Raw genomic sequence first — 21,564 nt, 5'->3', positions numbered from 1 at the left:
TACGTAGCTTTCACTAATCGAAAAATTAATTATTATTATGGTTGTTTATTTTTATTGTTTGAACATCGATTATATTTACTTATATTTACATTTTATACATTATTTAGTTTTAGCACAATAGTACATACGACAAAATAGATATGTATTTATACGAGTATCGACGAGTTTATGCAGAGGCCCCTAGGGCCTAGGCCCTAATAGAGTATACACAATATATTAAAAATAAGCATTAATATTGTACAGCCGCTAGGGGCGCCAGCCAGTATTGTAAAAAATTACTTTTATATTATTATTATTTTTTTAGTTATAGTTTTTCGTATAATTGGGGCCTCTGAGTTTAAAATTGATGGAGGCCTACCGGAAAAATCCCGATGTCCCAATGGGTCTGTCCTTCCATGTGTGTGACCATATCATTACACGTTTATTTGTATAAATCATTAGGTTTTCCAGTATAGCTATCTCATTAGCTAGGTAAATTGTTTTCATTTTAACTCACGTTCGAACATTATATAACTCTAAAATATCTATATATTACAGTGATATTACAGACAATATAAAGTGCAGCAAAACGGGAGTAGACGAATTTCTTCGAGTTCAATAATTTTACCTATGTATATTTAAATACAAAGGGAATATAGTTTCAACTATCTAGTTATTAATTAATTTTCTGCTTGTCGCTCACTGACGATTTGTAATTTTATACAATAGCACTTGACAAAATGCACCACGGTGATGTCAGATCGAATATAATATATTCGCTATTATATAACACGTATAGCACACGCGTCTAAGACGTCTACGTCTTACGTCTATAATATTATTAAATATTAATTATTATTTTACATCTGGAACCTTCGGAGGATAGATATCGCAAAATATAAAATGTTAAAATAGAATTATGTACAGGATGATTTAAAATTGATGTTACAGTCATTTTATCATATAAATATTAAAATAGTGAAAAATATATAATACAAAAGTTTTTTGATTCAGAAACATCTATTATGATTTCATAATTTTATAATTGTTTACAATATTTTAGGGGGGTTTTGGGGGTTCAACTTCAGAAATTCAAATGGAAACCTATACTTTTTAAATATCTCTCAAGCATGGTTTTTCATTACTTGATATATTATGTTGTTCATGCACAAAGGTTTATTTTAAAAAAATCTTCACATTATGTTTGCAAAAAAAGTATAGGTTCCCATTTTAATTTTTAAATGATTTCATGATGAAATGGCTGTAACATGCATTTTGAATCACCATGTATAATGTATACGAACATTTTAGAAAAATATCGCGAATCGAATCTAGGATTTTGTAATGATTCAAAATAGTTATCATCCAAGGGACTGTTAATGGTATTTTCACCAAATATTATATATTCATCATATTTATATATATATATATAAGCTGCTAATAGAAGAGAAATAATTGAAGAAAAACTTTCCTGCAAATTGCAATAAAAAAACATTGCCCTGTTTTTAATTTAGGCACCTTTATTATAAAACTCAAATTACATTAGGTAGGTACTGAGTCAACACTATATACAGGTGCGACTATAAGTCGTTTTTCTCACTGCAGATAACAGTATTACACAAATATCTATCTTTATTACTATTTGTTTTCTTCAACATTTTTACTGACGATATCTGTTCATCAATTCTACATCTTTCGGGAATCCTATGATATTTACATAGAATACTTTGTTGATTAACCACTGTAAGTTATCAGGTAATGTCCTGAAAAATAAATGTAATGAAAAGTGAAACCATTACTTATTAGGAAAATTCCAACAATTAATATATAAAAAATAATTAGTAATATTGGAATAATTGTAGTTAAACTTTGAATCATCATTATCACCAATACTAAACATACATAACTAAATAGTAAATACTTATAACTATTAACTATGGTATATAATATGCATTACAGATGAATCATAGTATTTAATTCAACTATATTAGGATTTAGCAGTTGATTGACAGAGTTATTAGGTTGAGTACATAATATAAATGAAATGTGAATTAGCGCTTCAGTAATGAAGATTTTTTTTAACTAGGGGGAACACGCAGCAACACAGGCTATCGTGTGTGAGGTGGTATGGTAGGGGGGTTCTTTTGTATATTTTTGTAGGTTTTTTTTGTGTTGGTTGGCTTGTAACACGTGTTTGTGTATGTGTGGCAATGATATGTTGCTACAAATCCCGGGTGGTCACCCATCCTGGAGCTAGCACACTGGCTGGTACAGTCAGAGCATTTTGGCAGATTGAGCGTACGACCGCTCCTCACCAAGCCACAATAAATTGTTATTAACGTTTAAAATATGTAAACATACCTCACAAGTTGAACGGGAAGCATGAAGTGATTTGGAACTGAAAAAATTCTTCGATTTTCTAGTATACCATTCATAACGATTTCACCAACAAAAGATGTGGGCATTTCTGGTAGTCTAAAATACATTTACGTAGTTGTATATACAATTATTATTTTTGCTTTTATTGTGCATAATATTATGCATTGATATTTAACGTATACCTGAGCTCTAAATGTTTAGATATTTCCGGATTTGTCTCTATAAAGTACGGACACACCGTCGTCGACACGACGGCCGATTTCAATGCTCTCAGTTCGTTATGCAAACTCTCCATCATGCCTAGACAAATATATTATATACATGAATAATAATTATTAAAATATATTAGTTATAAGTTATAACGTTATTAATAATAGGCATTATAAATAATTTCGTCATAATGTTATGATGCTATCCAATAAGTTAAAAACAAAATTCTATTATAAATTATAATAATATAATATGTTTGATTTAATATTATAGTTTTATAATTTACTAGGTATTGTTTACCATTTGTCGCCCATTTGGCGGCCGTGTAAGTAGATATTCCAGACAATCCACTCATCGACGACATGGACGATATCGCAACAATTTGTCCGTGATTTCTTTCCAACATCGAGGGCAGTAATTCCCTATTGATCTACAACATTTTTATTGTAATCTAAAAACCATTAGTGGACAAAATTAGGAACTTAATTTATTAATCTATGTTTAGTGTATTTTACTGTTTTATAATGAAATCAGTTCAGACATCGAAAACAATTTAAACACGAGTTATGTATTGAAAAATTGGAAAGTTGAAAATAGCTCTCTTGTACATTTTAAAGATTGTGGTTTAGGGCAACTAATAGCATATTAAATGAATCACCTAACTTAAAAATCTTCAGATATGTCACTAAATACTAATTAATTGAAAGGTAAAATTAAAATCGACGGAAATAGCACGATTCCATATTATTATCATGTACATGTAACACTAATGTGTTAGTATTATCGTCGCGGCGCAGCCACCTGTTTGCAGTGCTGCGGGTTAGGTCACCCACCAGGCACTGCAGAGCTCACCCAAATCTGTCCCAAGAGATTGACGTTGATCAGGTCCTCGATAAGTTGATCAGATTCGGGATTAACGTACATGTGGGCCAATACGATGCCTGCGTTGTTCACCACTATGTCCACGGGGCCCAGTTCTTTTACGACGGTCTCGTGCATGACCTTGATTTGCTTCCGGTCGGTAACGTCCACTTTGTAACCTTTGGCCATTCCGCCGTGATGATTGATCGCCATCGCCGTCTCTGCGCACCCTTCGCCGTCGACGTCAACGCAAGCAACTTTGGCGCCCAACCTGTGGAACCTCAAGCAAAGCTCGCGGCCTAAGCCTCGAGCTGCTCCGGTAACCTGTACAAGTTGAATAGAATATTTTTTTATTGGTCTATAATATAAACTAATTCTAATGTACGTGTATATCAATGGTATACACGTATGATGATATAATATCATTATATTATGCACATATAGGCGTATTTGGGGGATGTGGACGATTAACGTGGACTGAATTATTGCACAAAAATATTACCCCCGCTGCACCGATGAGTGTAGAATAGTATAAATTAGAAAATCCACCAAGCTTTGACACTGTAATAATGTTATAATAATTAATAAAATAAAATACACTAGTTTATCCCGTTATCCGTTAAAAATGGCAACTCTATCTAACCTAACTTGCGGTGGATTACGGAACACGCTATTGATAGCACACTTCATATCGATATTTTTTAAAATTTTTACACTCCGATGAGTTGGCTATAAGTACAACACAGTCACCTTGGTAGGCAATGTGCAAAAATTTGATTTGATGCATGCTTATATATACCTGATCTGTCCGATTAACCAACGGCAACCAATAAACAAAAAAAGTACTAATTTCTACTAAATATATTTATAATTTTCCTGTAACCAATACCAACCATTTATAAACAAACATTTCTTTCGTAAATCTCAAAACCTCTCTCTGAGCATCTCTCCGGGTTGGACCTATCGAGTCCAATTATGAATATAAATCATCCAGGGAACCACTTAAATTTACACAAAAAATTTCATCAAAATCGGTCCAGTCGTTTAGACAGGCATAAAGGACTTGCATTTATTATTATTCATTGATTATAATGATGCTAAATATACTACTTATCACAAATTCACAAAATAAAAGCGTATCCACTAAAATATACCACCTAAAATGCACCAACAAACATCGGTTTTGGCACTAAAAATTGAGTGGATATAAGAAACACGTGAAAAAAAAACAACCACAATTTGCCAATAGGTACACAAACAAACAATTATAAATAAATAAGTACCATAGAAATTGGTTTTTTTTATATATTACTCACCAAAACCACTTGTCCGTTTATGTTTTTTCGTGGAGATTTATAAAATAGTTGTATTGTTGCCCATAGAACAGCCGGTATTATAAGTAGAACGCACAACAATATTTCAAATATTAATCTGATCGGATTGGCTGGGATTTGTTTGTACTGACATTTTTTGGGAGTCTTATTCTTCATGATTGCCATATTTGTTTATCTTCAGTTACCTACCAGCTATTTAAAATTAACTAAAGTAATTGAAACCGAACAAAGCTGAAATGATCAATACTTAAAATTATTTGACGCCGCAATCGATCATATGATTCAATGACACACTTTTTCAAAAATTGCTGAGTAACTTACAATTAAATTTTATGTCAACAAGAAAATGACAATGTAATGCAAATTAATTTCACAGATAACTAATGAAAGTGCACGAAGGTTAATATGGCAATATTATTTTATATTAGTATTTTAATATTTTATTTGAGAAACAAATATAAATTTTAATATTTCAATGCCATGATTCTGGTTGTAGTACTTGGAAAAATTTACTTCTTATGTAACTTGTAGACTTACAATTATTAGTTAGTGATTACTTATCATCTCAGTTTAACGATTATGATTCAGTTCATTCTCCGTTTGATTGTAATTACGCAGTATAAATGACAATATAATACTACTGAAAATTGTATTTTTATTATTATTTGTTCTTTAAAGTGAAATATATTACTTATTAGTTATCTAATAGTTGTTAGTTATTACTTATTACTGACGACCGTCTCAGGTTATCAATTTTATCTTGATAGTTGGCACTTGTTAAACTACTGCGAAAAGATATTTTAAGAGTAAAAAAATACAACAGATTATTAAAGCACATAATAGTGCTTTGGTTTTATTTTTAGCGGGCCAAAGAATGTGTTTTACAAAAAATAGGCGCAAATTAGACACACCCTGCAGTATAAAACTCCTCAAATGATACGCCTGGTACCTATACCTATACAACTAAACTAAACCTAATATATGATACATATACATTTATAATTTATATTTATTAACAGTTAATGAGTTAAACATATTTTAGGCAAGTCACAGCTGGTATATACTATGTATAAATATCGTATTTCAAATACGTTTTGAGTTATAATAACTAACCTTACACCGTATTGACTAAAGGTCACGTCTCACGTCACACCACTAATAAAATAGGTATAGATTAAAAATATGAAAAATATGAAATTGTGTTTAGGTGTTTATACAATTATTTTTATCAAATAAAATAATAGATTAATAACAGTAATTTTAGTATGCTTAAAAGTTATAATAACTAAAACTAAATAAATAAATTTTATAATTTATTATCAACTATAGGTATATGATAAATTATTATATAGATGGTAGATATCACAGTATTCATCAAAGATTAATTTTTTATACATTTAAATTTATTATAGGTACTATCGTTGTTTTATACTTAAAATAAATATATTAATATAAATATTATAATTTAAGCGTATAATTATATTTTATAACGTGTCCTAATCAATATTACATTATCTTAAAATTGCTTATTATTTTAGTAATTAACATTATAAAATATAACATACTTGTACATACAAATAATAATAATAGACTTTTTTAAATTAACATTATTTTGTATTGGTCAAAATAACTAAATAATGGCATTATATTTAATAATGTATACAAATGTTGAAGTTCTTAAAAACGTATATTTTGATTATTATAATATAATAGGTATACCCATATTCAGATTGTAATCCGGCCATCAAGACATTAATTTATATTTTATACTGGCCTAACAAACACAACAAACATTATCATTTAAGTGTAATTATAATATATAAACGTAATTCTAAAATGGCAAAAACATTAGTTCTTCAATATCTTAAAAATCTCATAATTATCATCAAGTATTTTACCTATAGTACTTTTGGAGTTGCCACTTCTAACGTGATTGTAGGCAGTGGTTTGCGATCGCCTACTTTACGCATGATCAAGGAACTGTTTGATGAAAGCGTAGACTTTTGAATTCCAGGTTTGATCACAGTTTTCACGGAAATCACACTTTTTACTGTCGTCGAATTTTCCACCGTCTTTACAGCGACCATTTCCGTTTGTTTCGTAGCCGACCTTGAGACAATATTTTCGACCGAAGGTACGGTCTGCTTTTTCGTGTCTTCTTGTATCTCCATCAGCTTCGTACTCGTTGTAATTCCAGACTTTTCTATAGTATCTGTCGGCTTTACTGCTGTTTGTGGGTTTTTCATTGTTTTCATAGCGACCATTTCCGTAGGACTTTTGCTCAAATCTGCCGTCGTCGTTATACCAGTTTGGGTGTCTGCAGCTTTTACTGCATTAGCCGCTTCCACTGTTTTTTTAACGACCTTTAAGACTTCGGAGAATGTTGGTTTCTCCACAGTTTTCATGGCGATCATTTCAGTTGGTTCGTTAGTTGTATTCGTATTTACTTGCGTGTCCAAAACATTGACACGCGATGCGTCCACTACTGCAGGTTCTTCGACAAATTCCTCGTGTATCACACTGTCCGTAGGTTTTTCTATAGTTTTTATGACGATCATCTCAGTGGGTTTGACTCCGCCGACCTCCACAACTTCTACTATTTTTACGGTGGTTATTTCAATTGTATTATCTTCATTGTTTGTGTTCTTTTTCGATGTTTCATTGACTTTAATAATTTCGTCTGTTTTTACATCGGATGATATGCTTACGGGATTTTCTTCGAAATTCGTTGGAAGTATCTCGACTGTTTTTACGTCAGTCTTCGAACCGTTCGCAATCTCCGAAGCCAGCAAGGTTGTTGAATTAGTAGATTTTTCTACTGTTTTTACAGCTACCATTTCAGAAGAGTTTACCGCAACACCACCTGCTGCAGTGTCCGTCAAATCGACATTTTTCTCAGATGCATCCAATGCTGCACTCGGTGTTGAAGCTTCAGGATTACGGTCATGATTCACGATGGTTTTTTGACCATCAAGATCGGCCGGAACGTCATTCTCAAACACTGTAGGCGCTACAGCAGCCTCGGGTACTAAGCCTTGTAATTTGTCTTGGCTTGAAGTCGACGTTGAGTACAGTTCTTCGTATCCCTCTGATGATGTCGGAGAGTATGTTGGCGGTAACTCGCTGTAGGGTACTTCCGGCTTTACAGTTGCCATCGTGCAGTTCACCGGTTTCTTGTGATGTTTTTTTTTCGATTTTACACCGTTGCGGCGCCCGAATATTTGCTGCACATTATTGCCGTGCAGTATAGCTCTCTGGGCGAACTCATCGCTCATCAACAATATTATGGCGACATCGTCCACGTCTACCTGCACATTTAATTCACCCTGTTGCCTCTGGTCATATGTGACCGTAGGAGCTGCATGTAGGGCCCCACAGAAAACGGCTGAAACACAAACGATCTGCAACGCAACCACCATCGTGCTGTATAACTACACTACTGCAGCTCCTATTGCAACGATATGAAGGCTTGGCAACGATCGAGAAGTATTTTTTCCCCTAGCGCACTCACTGGTCATGTCTTCGGATAACCGGTAGTCACAACAACAAACTGGAAATTACGGTTTAAATACACCGTACCACGGAACTTTAATTTTGCCTATAGCCGAGTCCGTACGTAGGTACAAATACCGTTATAACATTATATTGTGTGTACACTGAATTGGTTAATTATATAGCTGTTTTGACCACCATCGGCTGAGATTTAAGAAAAGTATTATTAGCATTTAGACGGTCATCGAACTCGTTCAGTCGTGATATTGACCTTTATCACATTACCGAGAAACGAGTAGGTGACAATTAAATACAAAACTCGTTCTTAAAAATCATTAACTTGTTTGTATAGTGTGTAGGTAGATGAAGACTGAAGAGGTATGTAGTATAATAGCGCTACTCTATAGTACATAGGTACTAGCAATTCAAAACATATCTGTACATCTCAAGTAGATGTCTATAGTGAAAGAAAAAATCATCTTAAAATAAGAAATCATAAGGTTACAAACTTATAGTACATTAATTGTAATATCGAAATGTAATAATGATTAATTTGAACTAAATTAAATTTTACTATTAATATTTCGAGCTTTAATTTAATTTTGTACTTCTGGATCTAGAATAATCAACTATCTAGTGTCTGGTGTCGTATTATTTTGATTTCATGTCGTAAAAAAACATAATCGAAAAAAAAATCATACTTCATGACGACTGTATGTATTTTATTTTTAAATAGGTATTGGTAGTCTGCAGTTAACCAACGTATCCGTTATTACGAGTGCGCGAAATCGTGATTTTTCGTGCTTGCTAACGGAGCTGTGTTCATCACTTCGCGTGCATCTCAGCGAATCAATTCGACAGTCATGGAAATGGTTGTCCGAATTTTATTCCACACGCTACTCAGAAAATTTTCGATCATCTTATTATTATTATTTTTATTATTGTAATATTTTTTATACTTTATTGTGTTCACGGTTACCGTCAGCAAGGTATGCGAAAGCCGCACGCTTCATTAATACATGTGCGTAAAACACTTACATTATGTACAACACATGCAACTTATGTTTTAGTTATAGCATAATTTAAGTAGGTACTTGTTTAATTCATACGACCATCATATTACATAGCTATGGTAGAGTTGTGATTATGGGGAAGGATTCATAGTTTAAGAATACACTTAAATCTCATAAAAGGTGCCTATTGGAGCGTGTGTGGTGTGTGGTAGCCAGTGGGCATTGACGGACCTATATAGTGGCGGTAAGTCAGTACTCGAGAGTCGAGACACATCTAATCTTATTGAACTTGCATCGCCCTTATAGTACATAATATTCAAAATAAACGAGCAAGAGAATTAAAACAAACGTAAATTGGAACAATGCTTTTCGAACTCCACGTTGATCTATCTCAGTGGCGGATGATTCTTCAGTAACGTCTATGCGTCTAGAAAATCATGCCAGACACGCGTGCACATACAAGTATATGTGCCTACATATCAATAAATAATACCCAATAACCCATAATAAACACAATAGGTATACACTTTGTGTTACAGGCCTCGTCTGGTGTAAATAATCGGAGAACCGGATAAATAATTGTATTACTAAAATCATAACATACTAAAATACAAGATGACACGTGTCAGTAGTGAGTGTGTGACACGAATCGTAGTGTCCACGGAGAAAAAAAGTCGAATATTAACCATAACGACCAACATCGAGCTTGACAACAGGTTCTTTCATTTTTATTTTTCTGTAGGCACGTATATTATGTAGAATATACGTTGCCTTGTTGACGTTTTATTTTGTTTATTTCCATTCGAATTCTTGAATGCATTCCTCGTCACGTCCACGTACATAATGTATATAATATATTGTATATATCTACTATTGATGAGCACGCCTTTATAGATCGAACGAATAACAATAATCACTTATCAAATAATAAACGTATCTATATACTACAATACTTTCTGCAATGTACAATAATAATACAGTAGTTTACGTAGTTCGTTCAGGCAACTAAAATTATTATGTATTTATAACAATATAAAGCACGCGCCTCTATGATATATGTATAGTATATAATACCATACGTAATATTATAATTATAAAAATATGAAAACTGTAATGGTGTTCCACACCATTACAGTATAATAGATATATAAAATCCATCATTTCATGGTAATGGCGTAGTAATGTTGTCTCGATCACCAATTGTACCTATACTGGCTATACTCTTGGAAAAATCAATCCTTACAAAAGTTCGGCTAGTGTAGCAAGTAACAAATACGCATTACGGGGTCGTTGACCAAACAGCATTTTGTTATTAATAATATTTTACATTACATTTAAACTTAGGGTAGTTATAATAAAATATTCAAACAGTTAATGTTAAAGATATATTTACATATAATATGTTTATTATTACATTTATGTTTTTATACTTTTTTTCTAAAACTTTAACGGTTATTATTTATATTTTGTAAATAACGTATTTTTATAGACCGGTAGCATATTTTGCGTTCCTGTTTTAGTTCTTAACTGTTATAGTGGATGGAGTGTATGAATGAAAAAAAAACCATTGTTCGAATAGACTTCAATCGAAATATAATCAACTTACGTGTGTATAGTTTAAACTTGACCGTCGTTGTTCAACCAATCATAACATACATTTATATTTTACATGCAATTTTTTTCTAGAACTAAAATTCCACACGTACGCTGGACGGTCGTGTGACGATTTTTTTAGTCTATGCCATTATTTCTGTACATATTCTTGGTATATTTGGTCACGATTCATTTGCTAAATAAGTAAATCGAAAACACATTGTCGGCTAACGCACACTTACAGACTACAGTTATAGTTGTTACAGGGTATAAAAAAATTATCAGATGGTGAGGACGGATATATAACTGCAGTCTGCAGGTACCTATATGTGTAATTTTTATCATAATTCTTTCTCTGCGATTCATATATTATGTATATAATGTATTCGAATAAACAATAATTAATCATGGTTTAAAATGAAGTTTTTTGTTTGTTATAACATTATAAGTAGGTGCAAACAGATTTTTCTTGTTTAAGTAATTATGGATCATAGAGAATAGAGATGTACCTAACCTAACCGATAGGAATTTATTTATTTTTACATTAATACAGAAATACAAATTATATAATGCAGGCGATTAGTCTATATGACTAGATAGGCCTGCATTTACATTTAACCTTAAAATAACTAGATGAAGGCGTACCAACGGAAGTATGAAACATTTCAGTAACTATATTTATTGTCTATATGACTATATACATTTTAAAGATACTTAACTATATTTTTTTTCATTTTATAATATTGGATATATTTTAAACTCGTTTAATACACACCAATATATAAAAGCAGAAAACTAGAAAAGTATCAAATTATACGCTTTGTAATCAATTGCTATAGTAATTTCTTAAGTCTTGACATTTAATTTGTACATATACATAATTGATGAGTATTGATCGATTTTGATTTGTGTCTGTTCCAGGACAACGAACAATATATACAATGTACATATATTAATATGTCTATTACATATCTTGGAAAGAATTTTGTAGAAATTTGCAATTTGAATACAATATGTAATTAGGTACTAATTACACATCACTAGGGGGTTCTGTTGTATGCAACCCGAATCTCATCGTCTTTGCTCCGCTTACACCGACCACCTCGACGAAACACACCTCGAACTTGTGTCTTGACTGTCTATATAAGCCGATTCATTCGCCTTCGGTTCGCCATTCATTCGCCACGAGATATTCCACAAAGAGAAATAACTTGTACAATAATTTCAGAGTTTTCGAACGGAACAACAAAATCACAGTTTGAAACGCATTCAAGTTTGGCCCACATTTCAAACGGCAACGTGGCAAATTTCGGAACGTGATAGAATATATAGGTATAGGTACATATTGGTGCATGTGCGATGTTTCAAAGTAATTGTTCCGGATTCGATCGGCTTCAAAATACCATTATATAGAAATATATGAAATACTAGGTATATTTTATGTATTATCTTTCTTTTAAATTAAAAATAACCCTCAGCAGGAGTGGCCATTATTGCAGGGACTAACATATCGACACGGACCCGTATATTGACGAGCGACGACGGTTCATTTGCATATTACTTAAATGAATATGTATTACATAAAAATGGATAACCGGTTATCAAATACGACAGTAAACTATTAAGCCGGTAACGATGAATTTGATATTGGCAGAGATGTACCTAGTCGGAGTTTTAATTTGGCTATTCGGCTAGTAATTCTAGAAGTTGGGAATTTTAACAAAATGTATTTACAAATAAACGAATAACACAATATACTCTTAATATATTAATATTGTACTTATATATAATTATATAAGTAATAATATACTATATGCATATTATACAAAGTCGACTATATTAAAAAAAAACATTTAATGATGGCGGCAGTGAAATTGATAAATTTCCAATAATTTGAATTAGCATGTGGTCAAAACTCAAATGTTCAAGATCTATCAATGGCCGCTATCTTAAAATGAGTGTGATATGTAGTAACAATTTGCATGCAATATAGGTAAAAATATACTACCTATGCACAATTTACTTTCATTATTACATACAATAATATTAATGCATATTCAGAGAAATTTACTTATGTATAAATATATACCTATAACATACTACTTTAATATTATAATACCTATCTTATTATACTATATTTATATATTTAAATATGTATATTGCACATGGATTTAGAAACAACGGGTCTGACTAAGTCTTAGACACCAAGAACTGTTAATTGTACTTATATTTGTATGTAGGTACGACGATTTAATCTCTTTTCAGAATATATTTTTGTACCGCAGCGGGGTATCTGAACGCGAAAGTCAATGACATGGTTTAAAACCATAGGGAATACTTATACAAGAGAGGAGGCGATAAGAAAACAGATATAGAGAGAGAGTGGTTGCGATGTACAACAGGAATCATACGATATGTGGTACAAGTACAAGTATGTACAACTAAAAAAATATAATTATTACAAGTCAAGCAAATGCAAATGTATGTTTGTAAAAATGGTTTTAGGTATGTCTTTCGTGAATAATATGTAGGTATGCGTGTATAATATACATGTATCAATAATGTTAACCAAAAAAAGGAAGTTGAATTTTAAAACTTTAAATAGACCAAACATAGACATTTGAAATTATCGAATTTTAATACTCAAAAACAAATGCATTAAGTCTCCTATTTATGTTGAAGGGGGATGGTAGTTAAAAGGGGCTCCAAATCCTCCTTGAAGTCTTAAGTAAATTGTTTTTATCACATAATATTTAGGTATAATATATTTAAGGTTCAAGTATTGTATTATAAAATAAATATTTAAAATACATTACATATTAGAAATTATAGAAAGACGGCAAAAATAATTTTAGCAGTAGTATATTTTAGATGCATATTTCTTCCCCCCATCGATACGACGACGATATTGTCTTATGAGACTTGAATATTCGAAAATTTAGAATCCGAAGGAATGCATTATTAGAGTATAAAACGGGATTGAGTATGATTGGTGAATCACCCTGTATAATATACTGTTGCGGTCGAGATCGCTGTATAGTTCTGCAAAGCGATATTACGGGTCGGCGTACCGCTGCTCGAACTCGTCCGCCGGAAACTAGACGGACCGCGGGCCTCCGCAGGGGCGGCTCTGACGCTCAGTCGCGCATCAGACGCCGTGCGGGCCACTCGTTAGCCGATATCCGTGCATGTAGCAGTGCTGTAATAGTATCCGTTGCCTGCTGCAGTGTCGTCGCGCGTACAGACCGAACGGGACACGCCGGGTCATCGGTATACATCATCGCAACAACAACAATATTGTTGTACAGGCGTATCGTGCACAACGCCCTCATCGTTAATATCGTAAATAATTTATTGATATTATAATACTATCTCGTCCGTGCTGCAGCTCGCGGCGCACACGACCCGCCGGCATGCAGTACTCACAGCGACGGTGGTGCAACTCGGCGGTCCCGGTGCTGGTGCTGTCAGCGCTGGTGCTGTTGACGCACGGCGCCACGATCAAGTTCGACCAGAGTCAGACGGGCGACTACAACCTGCAGATACACCTGAAGAACATCGAACTGTACGCGGTGTTCGACGACTCCGGCGGCAGCGAAGACGAAGTGAGCAAAATGTTACACTAAAAGCTATATATAATACCCCTATATACAATTATAATATGTGGCGTACCTATATATTATATTGTTTACACCTAGGGATCGGAATCTTAAAGATTTATCAGTTTTAGTTTGTCTTGTAGAAAAGCGCAACAATTTCGGTTACACGTGCGAACTATTACAAGGATAAATTATATGACAATTATATAGTTAAATAGTTACTATTTCAATTATTATAATATTAAGCTATATATTATATTATAAGGAAATTATAATGAACTGCATATGTGGTGAGGACTTCAGAAATTTAATATTTGGGATGACTCTGCACCCTTATTCCAACTAATCGAAATCATAGCTCTGATATAGTGGTTCTCCAAATTTAAAAATGATTGAATTGGTTTATACCGATTTTAACCAGTTCCAATATAATTTAGTTACGGTTCACAGCTACGGCGTCTCTCAAGTTGTGTCCAAAATTTTAGCTCAGCCCAACTCTAGACATTTCCCGGTAGATCATGGATATTATGATCAAAACAATGAATATCAGAATACTATATAAAAGTCACATGATAAGCCGGATAAACGTATAGTTGTGAACCCAGCTTTACCCATAAATAAATTTAAAAAAAAAATGAAATAAAAAATGACAAACGCCATGGAAAAATGCCTTCATATTTTTCTAATATATATAAATAAGTAATACATAATTATATTCAAATATAAAAATAATAAAAAATGTAAATTAGAACTAATTGCCTTATTTATAGCCGATGTAACTAATATCAAAAAGAAAAAGTAATAATAATTTTAATGAAGTATTTTGGTTCCAATACTTTTATAGAGTTCAAGTTATTTTCGGTAAGGTTCAAGACTTGATTGTAAACTCGAGAGGAATTTTGATTGTTATCGATATAAGTGTTATAACAATAAATTGAACATGATTGTAGGTAGATACTAGATACCAACTATAAATTGTCGGTTCGGTTTGACCGGCGCCGATAATAATAGTTATAGAATAGGATGTAATTGGTGGTCTATAAGATCGAATCTGTTTATAGTATTATTATTATCTGAATTCACATAATAAAGACAACTCACTGTTATAATATGTTATGATAATGTGATTAGAATGTTACCATTGGGTGGCTTATCCTCTAACTCAAGTCTTTCAAGCCATTTACATGTAAAGGTACATCTCTACGCCTGCACATAGGTACAATATTGTAAAAATAATATTAACAGATTGTGTATTTTCTAATCAATTATAAAAGTATATATTATATAAATTGGTATGACGTTGTCCTATATAATATAATACAAATTAATAAATATTCGTTTTACTGTCCTAGAGACTTGAACGCGCTGTCATAAATAAATAACTTATTTTTGATACTGTGGATTTTTGCTGACGGTCATCGTTTTGAAACACTAATATTATCAACAATGGTACTAAAAATAGTAAACACTAATTACAACTACATCCATAAAAACGTATACTTAGTTTCATATAATGTTATGTTATAAGTTATAATATAACATTATAATTCAAATCAAAACCAGATTTTTCGATTGGTCGTATTTTATAATATAACATATAGGTCCAATCCATGTATCTATTACAGATAAGTACGAATCACGACACATATATAGGTGACTTTAAAGTTATAACATTAAACGTTTTTGTTGTTTTTTGGTGTTAGAACTTTAAAAGTTTAAAGTACTATACATTTATAGCAATTTTCCCTGAAACAAAAGAATTTTAAAGAAAAATTAGATTTATATTATAGGTATTAAAATTGTTTAACGAAATAGTGTAGTGCCATATATTATAGTTATTTAAAATGGATTTCTGTTCGAATTACCCACACTATTCAGTTTATTCTGACTTTGTATGGACTTAATTTACTCACACAGTTTCAGTTGACCAATTCTTAAGATATATATGTATGTATTACAAAATGTTGATTGCGTATACGATATATGGACATAGGACATAGGTTTAATTTATTAATTGAGTAGATATTTAATGAATTGCTCACGTTAAGCATATAATATTATATGCATGTACCATACTATCATAGTTACATTATACTGCAGAGTATTTCATTTCAGTAGCTAGTATTTAATTTACCTACCTACAGTAATATAATTCTCTAATTAAATTGTTGTATTTTTTTTCCAAATTATTTTTATATGTTTAATGTATAGTTAGAAGAAGTTATAACATTGTAACAAAACGATTTTATTTTTTTTTCTAACTACAACCTATACGTTTTTATTTCATAATCAAGCGTAGAATAGTTCGCTATGAGCAGTTGATTTTTTTTTATTTATCGTAATAAATAATAATTCACTTTGGCTGCACGTTGTAACTGCCATTAGCTACCAATACACAATATTTTTCTTAGCCTAGTTTTTTTTATATAACATTAATAATAGTTTGGTTTTTTAGGATAAAATAATAGGTTTTGGTTAGTTTCTGGAAGGCTTCATCCAAGGCGTTGGGTAATTTGTTTTCTTCGAGATCCTCTGTATATTCACTGCATATTCTGCTAGAAGTGGGAAGTGACTACCTTACCGTTCTATAGTAACTCAATGCGACAATGCGTTTCGCAAATATGTGTGGATGATTGCCGATGGGTTATACTTGAACATAAGAAAACTGCGAGTTTTCCTGATATGTGAAATTCATAAGCTATTTAGAAGACTTATAACTATAGATATATTTATTCAAACTAATTATGCATGTTCATTTTATAGTAAAAATCCACTACTATTTAAAAAGTATTGCCAGTTATTTATTATGATATCCGTCTGCATACGTCGATGCACGCATAAACAATGTTGACAAAACTTAACCTAATAGTATACTTCACACATTTTTTTGCGTAGTACGAAGACTTACCTGACTACACGGACGCAGTCGAAGGTCCGGCAAAACCACCGCAGAACGCATCCTCGACTTACACTCCGACATCGAGCACAGTGGCCACAGCGGCGGTTGTAAGCAGTACGAATTCACCAGCGTTGGCCTTGCTTGACCCGTACTCGCCGTCCAACAGCGACAAGATTGTTCAGATGGTCGAGGCGCTGATCGCTAGCAACGGAAACACTTCCGACTTACCCACCGAACAGCCGCCGCCGTCGGCGATTGCAGTCACACCATCGTTGTTGTCGTCGCCATCTCCATCCGGTCAGTCATCGTCAGCTGTCGCCACAGCTTCCGCTGCCGCGTCCGCAACGAACAGCACGGCCAATCGGAAGTGTGGACCTGGATATTTCAGGGATCCGATGGGTCGGTGTAGGCGCATCCGAAAACCACATTTACCGTGAGAATAGCATATATATATTTAATATAATATAATATATATATTTAAAAACATACTATAATATTATTAGGTACTTTATACTTTATACTACCATATAGTACGTACATAGTATATAAAAATTGTACGTAGGTACCTACTACCTACCTATAAATAGTCGCTCTCCAGTTACCATTAATAACCTTATAAATTTCAGACTACAAAATATAAAAAAATATACATTTAAAATAGATAGGTATCTCTATCTCTATCTCTATATCTCTATCAACCTAGCTAACTTTTCATTTAGTTTATTTACTAATAATTGTTATTATGTACCTATAAATTAAATTATTTTTTTTGGTTGTAGGTTTTTAATATTTGATTTAATGTTGATGTACGTACAGCCGATGATTTATCTAGTATTATAATGCTTACTTCCATTTTTTCCTCTAATTTTAAATATGTTAATGACATTCTGATTTTCGGATTTCTCGTGACATTTGAGGAGTTTTCTACTGGCCTGCAGTATCATATGTTGTAATTTAAACTTTTTGATTTTTTTTTTTTAATAGTTGTTGTTATAGATAGGACAGGTAGGTACCTAATTATGCAAATCAAAATTCCTACGAGTACCTAGTTTTTGAATTGTTAAATTTCAAGTTACAAGGATAATATCCATCATTTTTGATGATGAGTTATGACGCAGACCTTATACTCATAGACCGGCCCCATGAATTAAAATCATCCATGATTAGGGCACTGGTGGTAATATATAAATTATAAACTATGAATAAATGTAAGTAATAATTAATTATATTATGAATATACTATATACATGTATACATAACTGCGTTTTTATGCGATCAAAAACCTACATTATTCTGTACGAACATAAAATGATTGGTTAAGTGATCAACATTAGGTAAGCAAAAATCTATGGTATAATGTTTGGTGATAAATATGAAATAAGTATATAGATTCAAATAACATATAATTTTTTTTCATATTTTATTATTTTCTAGGGGTAGGGGGCGCATGTTCCCCCCAATTGTGGCTCTTGGTCTCTCAGTCACTTAATCGCGCCCGATTATATCTCACGATGCGCAATGTTATTATTATAGGCAGGGCTGGTCTATGGTATAGGTCTATAAAAAGTATTGTCTCAAATATCAGTGTTTGCAGTCGAATTTTGGAGCCTCTCGCTGTAGGTATAATACCTATATACGTAACATGAAAATTAAAGTATTTCTCAAAATAAATAAGCACCAGGCCACGTTGAACGTCTAGTCACTGTATATTATTATAATTTATATTCATGAGCATAATGCCATAATACTAGCTGTATTATACAAATTGAAATTTTATGCATGGCGTGTAGAAAATACTAACATCGGTAAAAATTTCATGGATGTAATGTTTTTTTTTAGAGTTCACCATAAAACAAAATCGATTTTTCCCGAAAACGAGATTTGCGTAAAAATCTCCGGTTTCTTTAATCTGTTTTTTTCTGACGCTTTTGAAAACTTCTAGGAAGTTTTTACTCCTGACCCCTTGCAGTTTCAACTAGATTCATTTTTTTAACATAGAAAAGATGCTGAAGTAGAAAATTAAAGCATTTTTAAAATCATAAGATGTGATGACAGACACACAACATTGTAAAATCAATAGGTACATATGTCTTGTACTTGTTGACAACAATTTAAGAAACTTAATTAGGAAAAACTTTTTGTTTTAAAAGTATCAATACTGTAAAATAATAAATATTAACTTAAATAAAAACATCATATTACTAATAAATCCCTAGTGCAGTAGTATACCTTTCCCTAACTCAGAGGTCCGAGTACCCGTCACTCATGTTCATGGCACCTATATGTCTATGGATAGGTACCTAATGACCTGCAATGTCGGTTAAAATAATTAAATGATGAATGATGACTAGGAAATTATAGTAGTTTTAGTCTGTATTCCAATTACCTTACTACACGAGTAACTACCTATATTATGCAATTTTGTATTTTATATTTTATGTGAAACTATTAACAATGACTATTGGGTATGTTTAGTGCAAAATATAACTCAGAAGTTACTAGTTAAAATTTCGTTTTGTGTGCATCAAAATCTTAAAAAACAAAACAAATATCTACGTGGTAAGCAATTTAAAGCAAAAAAGAGAAGTATTCTTTTTTATCTGAAACATTGTCATATTAACATGCATACCTACTCTAAAATTTCAAAAACTAGAATTTGAATCTTATTAAAGGTTAAAAAGAGGTGGATGAGCATGCTTATTTAATTACCCTCGTGTATAGTGTACATATTATATTAATAACTTTCGGAGGACTTTCTATTTTGTTGAAGGTTTGTATAGGATTTTATTGATTGAAAGTGCAACATCGTGTTAAATGATAGACATAGACGGTAGTTGATACGTTGTGCAGACACATTTAGTCGGATAGGCATCGGCGATCGGCAGAACTAGCTCAAAATAAATGTAGGGATGGAAAATATAAATTATAAAATGTACCTGTACCTACTATATAATATGCGTTTTCCAGAACCAACTGTAACGGTTTCTGCGAGTACTTTTCTTGTGTGTACGGTATATGTAATTCATGTTATTAAAATCAAATATTCGCCTCACGATAGCAATAATGATATGATTAGTTTATTTAGTTATACACTTATACCGTTTTGCCGGATACACGAATAACACTGTACCTACATTCGCGGTAGGTAAATGAATTTATAGGTAGTACTGTAGTAGGTACCTATATAACATCCATATATTTTTACATTAATACATTATACGCAAGTACCTATAGTTGTAAAAATTCGAGTGTGTGACGTCAACATAATATCTTTTAAAATAATTTATTATCGCCGCACGAAACCACTTTGAATCATATCTAATAAACCAGTCGTCACGTATCTACAGTGAGACGAGCTCCATTATAATACATTTATGTATACAATGATCATGTTCAAATACCTACATAATGTTCCTACGTTTCTATATACGACCCGTTCCGGGTGCCGAACAGGGTTCGGATGAAATTATGACTTGCAAAGTACCTATAGCTCATGTCTAATACTATGTGATAACTGAAATGTTATTATTTTAATATTATTGTTAGTTTGAAAGGTGTTCGTGTGGAATGACTTTAATTTTTTTTTTTTTTTTGTCTGAAGGTACATTTTCCATGCTGCGTCTGGATTCTAGACGCTGCAGGGAAGACGTACCTACACTACCTACCTTTACTGTACAATAATATTGTTTTAATTACACCGGTATATGCGTTTATGTACCAATGATCTATACATTAAAGTTATCCGTCATTCGATTTTATCTCTGGACTCTCCAAATTCGTGTATCGGAAGCAACTCGTGCAAGCTGCGCACTAACACCGCTTATACGTTTGCAGTTTCGGAATTGATAATCCGTGATTTTAATACAGCAGTTCATACAAAATATGTGATTTGTTTTGTGTTTCCAGGTTTTTGCAAATGGTACACACTCCAGGAGTGATCAAGTCATTCCAACCACAGCAAAGGACCACCGAAGACATAAGTGTGTCGAAAAATTAAAAAGAAAACATAGACTAAATTAATTTTGTTTTCATATGCTGACATGCTGCTCCGAACGAATTACGTTTTAATATTTATTATTTATCTTTAATCTACTTATGCATAAGAGTTAACATAAATTATTATAATATTTAACCGTGTGTAATATATATATAATTTATTAAAATAAATGTTATTTACATGATATTGTTTGAAGTTAAACATTCAA

General features: G+C 32.3%; 3 protein-coding genes across 3 annotated transcripts; 1 reads left to right on the top strand and 2 right to left on the bottom strand.

The window, feature by feature from the left end:
- Window positions 1-1,483: 1,483 nt before the first annotated feature.
- On the bottom strand, window positions 1,484-6,020 carry LOC111033971 (17-beta-hydroxysteroid dehydrogenase 13-like). The gene is made up of 6 exons (XM_022314951.1): window positions 4,746-6,020; window positions 3,421-3,753; window positions 2,869-2,998; window positions 2,541-2,658; window positions 2,341-2,454; window positions 1,484-1,742 (listed from the first exon to the last, which is right to left on the bottom strand). The coding sequence occupies exons 1-6, from the start codon at window positions 4,926-4,928 to the stop codon at window positions 1,640-1,642; spliced, it is 981 nt and encodes a 326-aa protein (XP_022170643.1). The 5' UTR covers window positions 4,929-6,020; the 3' UTR covers window positions 1,484-1,639.
- Window positions 6,021-6,384: 364 nt separating this feature from the next.
- Window positions 6,385-8,250, bottom strand: LOC111033965. Its single transcript, XM_022314947.1, has one exon. The coding sequence runs from the start codon at window positions 8,180-8,182 to the stop codon at window positions 6,662-6,664; it is 1,521 nt and encodes a 506-aa protein (XP_022170639.1). The 5' UTR covers window positions 8,183-8,250; the 3' UTR covers window positions 6,385-6,661.
- Window positions 8,251-13,988: 5,738 nt separating this feature from the next.
- On the top strand, window positions 13,989-21,540 carry LOC111033942. Its single transcript, XM_022314906.1, has 3 exons — window positions 13,989-14,466; window positions 17,356-17,792; window positions 21,266-21,540. Exons 1-3 carry the CDS (start codon window positions 14,275-14,277, stop codon window positions 21,354-21,356), a joined length of 720 nt encoding a protein of 239 aa, XP_022170598.1. The 5' UTR covers window positions 13,989-14,274; the 3' UTR covers window positions 21,357-21,540.
- Window positions 21,541-21,564: the final 24 nt, after the last annotated feature.

Source organism: Myzus persicae, unplaced genomic scaffold (genome assembly GCF_001856785.1).
Source record: "Myzus persicae strain clone G006 unplaced genomic scaffold, MPER_G0061.0, whole genome shotgun sequence".
NCBI classification, from domain to species: Eukaryota; Metazoa; Arthropoda; class Insecta; order Hemiptera; family Aphididae; genus Myzus; species Myzus persicae.
The sequence above is the reverse complement of the archived record's forward strand: the minus strand, read 5'-3'. Positions and strand labels throughout refer to the sequence as shown.

What these genes read in the sequence shown, in the direction of transcription:
- LOC111033971 (XM_022314951.1), bottom strand. Translation starts at nt 4,928, where the DNA reads ATGGCAATCATGAAGAATAAGACTCCCAAAAAATGTCAGTACAAACAA. An exon ending in CGCCAAATGGGCGACAAATG is followed by an intron (nt 2,659 to 2,868) that starts GTAAACAATACC and finishes ATATTTGTCTAG; the next exon opens with GCATGATGGAGAGTTTGCAT. An exon ending in CTTCCCGTTCAACTTGTGAG is followed by an intron (nt 1,743 to 2,340) that starts GTATGTTTACAT and finishes TTTATTTTTCAG; the next exon opens with GACATTACCTGATAACTTAC.
- LOC111033965 (XM_022314947.1), bottom strand. Translation starts at nt 8,182, where the DNA reads ATGGTGGTTGCGTTGCAGATCGTTTGTGTTTCAGCCGTTTTCTGTGGG.
- LOC111033942 (XM_022314906.1), top strand. Translation starts at nt 14,275, where the DNA reads ATGCAGTACTCACAGCGACGGTGGTGCAACTCGGCGGTCCCGGTGCTG. An exon ending in CCGGCGGCAGCGAAGACGAA is followed by an intron (nt 14,467 to 17,355) that starts GTGAGCAAAATG and finishes TTTTTTGCGTAG; the next exon opens with TACGAAGACTTACCTGACTA. An exon ending in ATCCGAAAACCACATTTACC is followed by an intron (nt 17,793 to 21,265) that starts GTGAGAATAGCA and finishes TTGTGTTTCCAG; the next exon opens with GTTTTTGCAAATGGTACACA.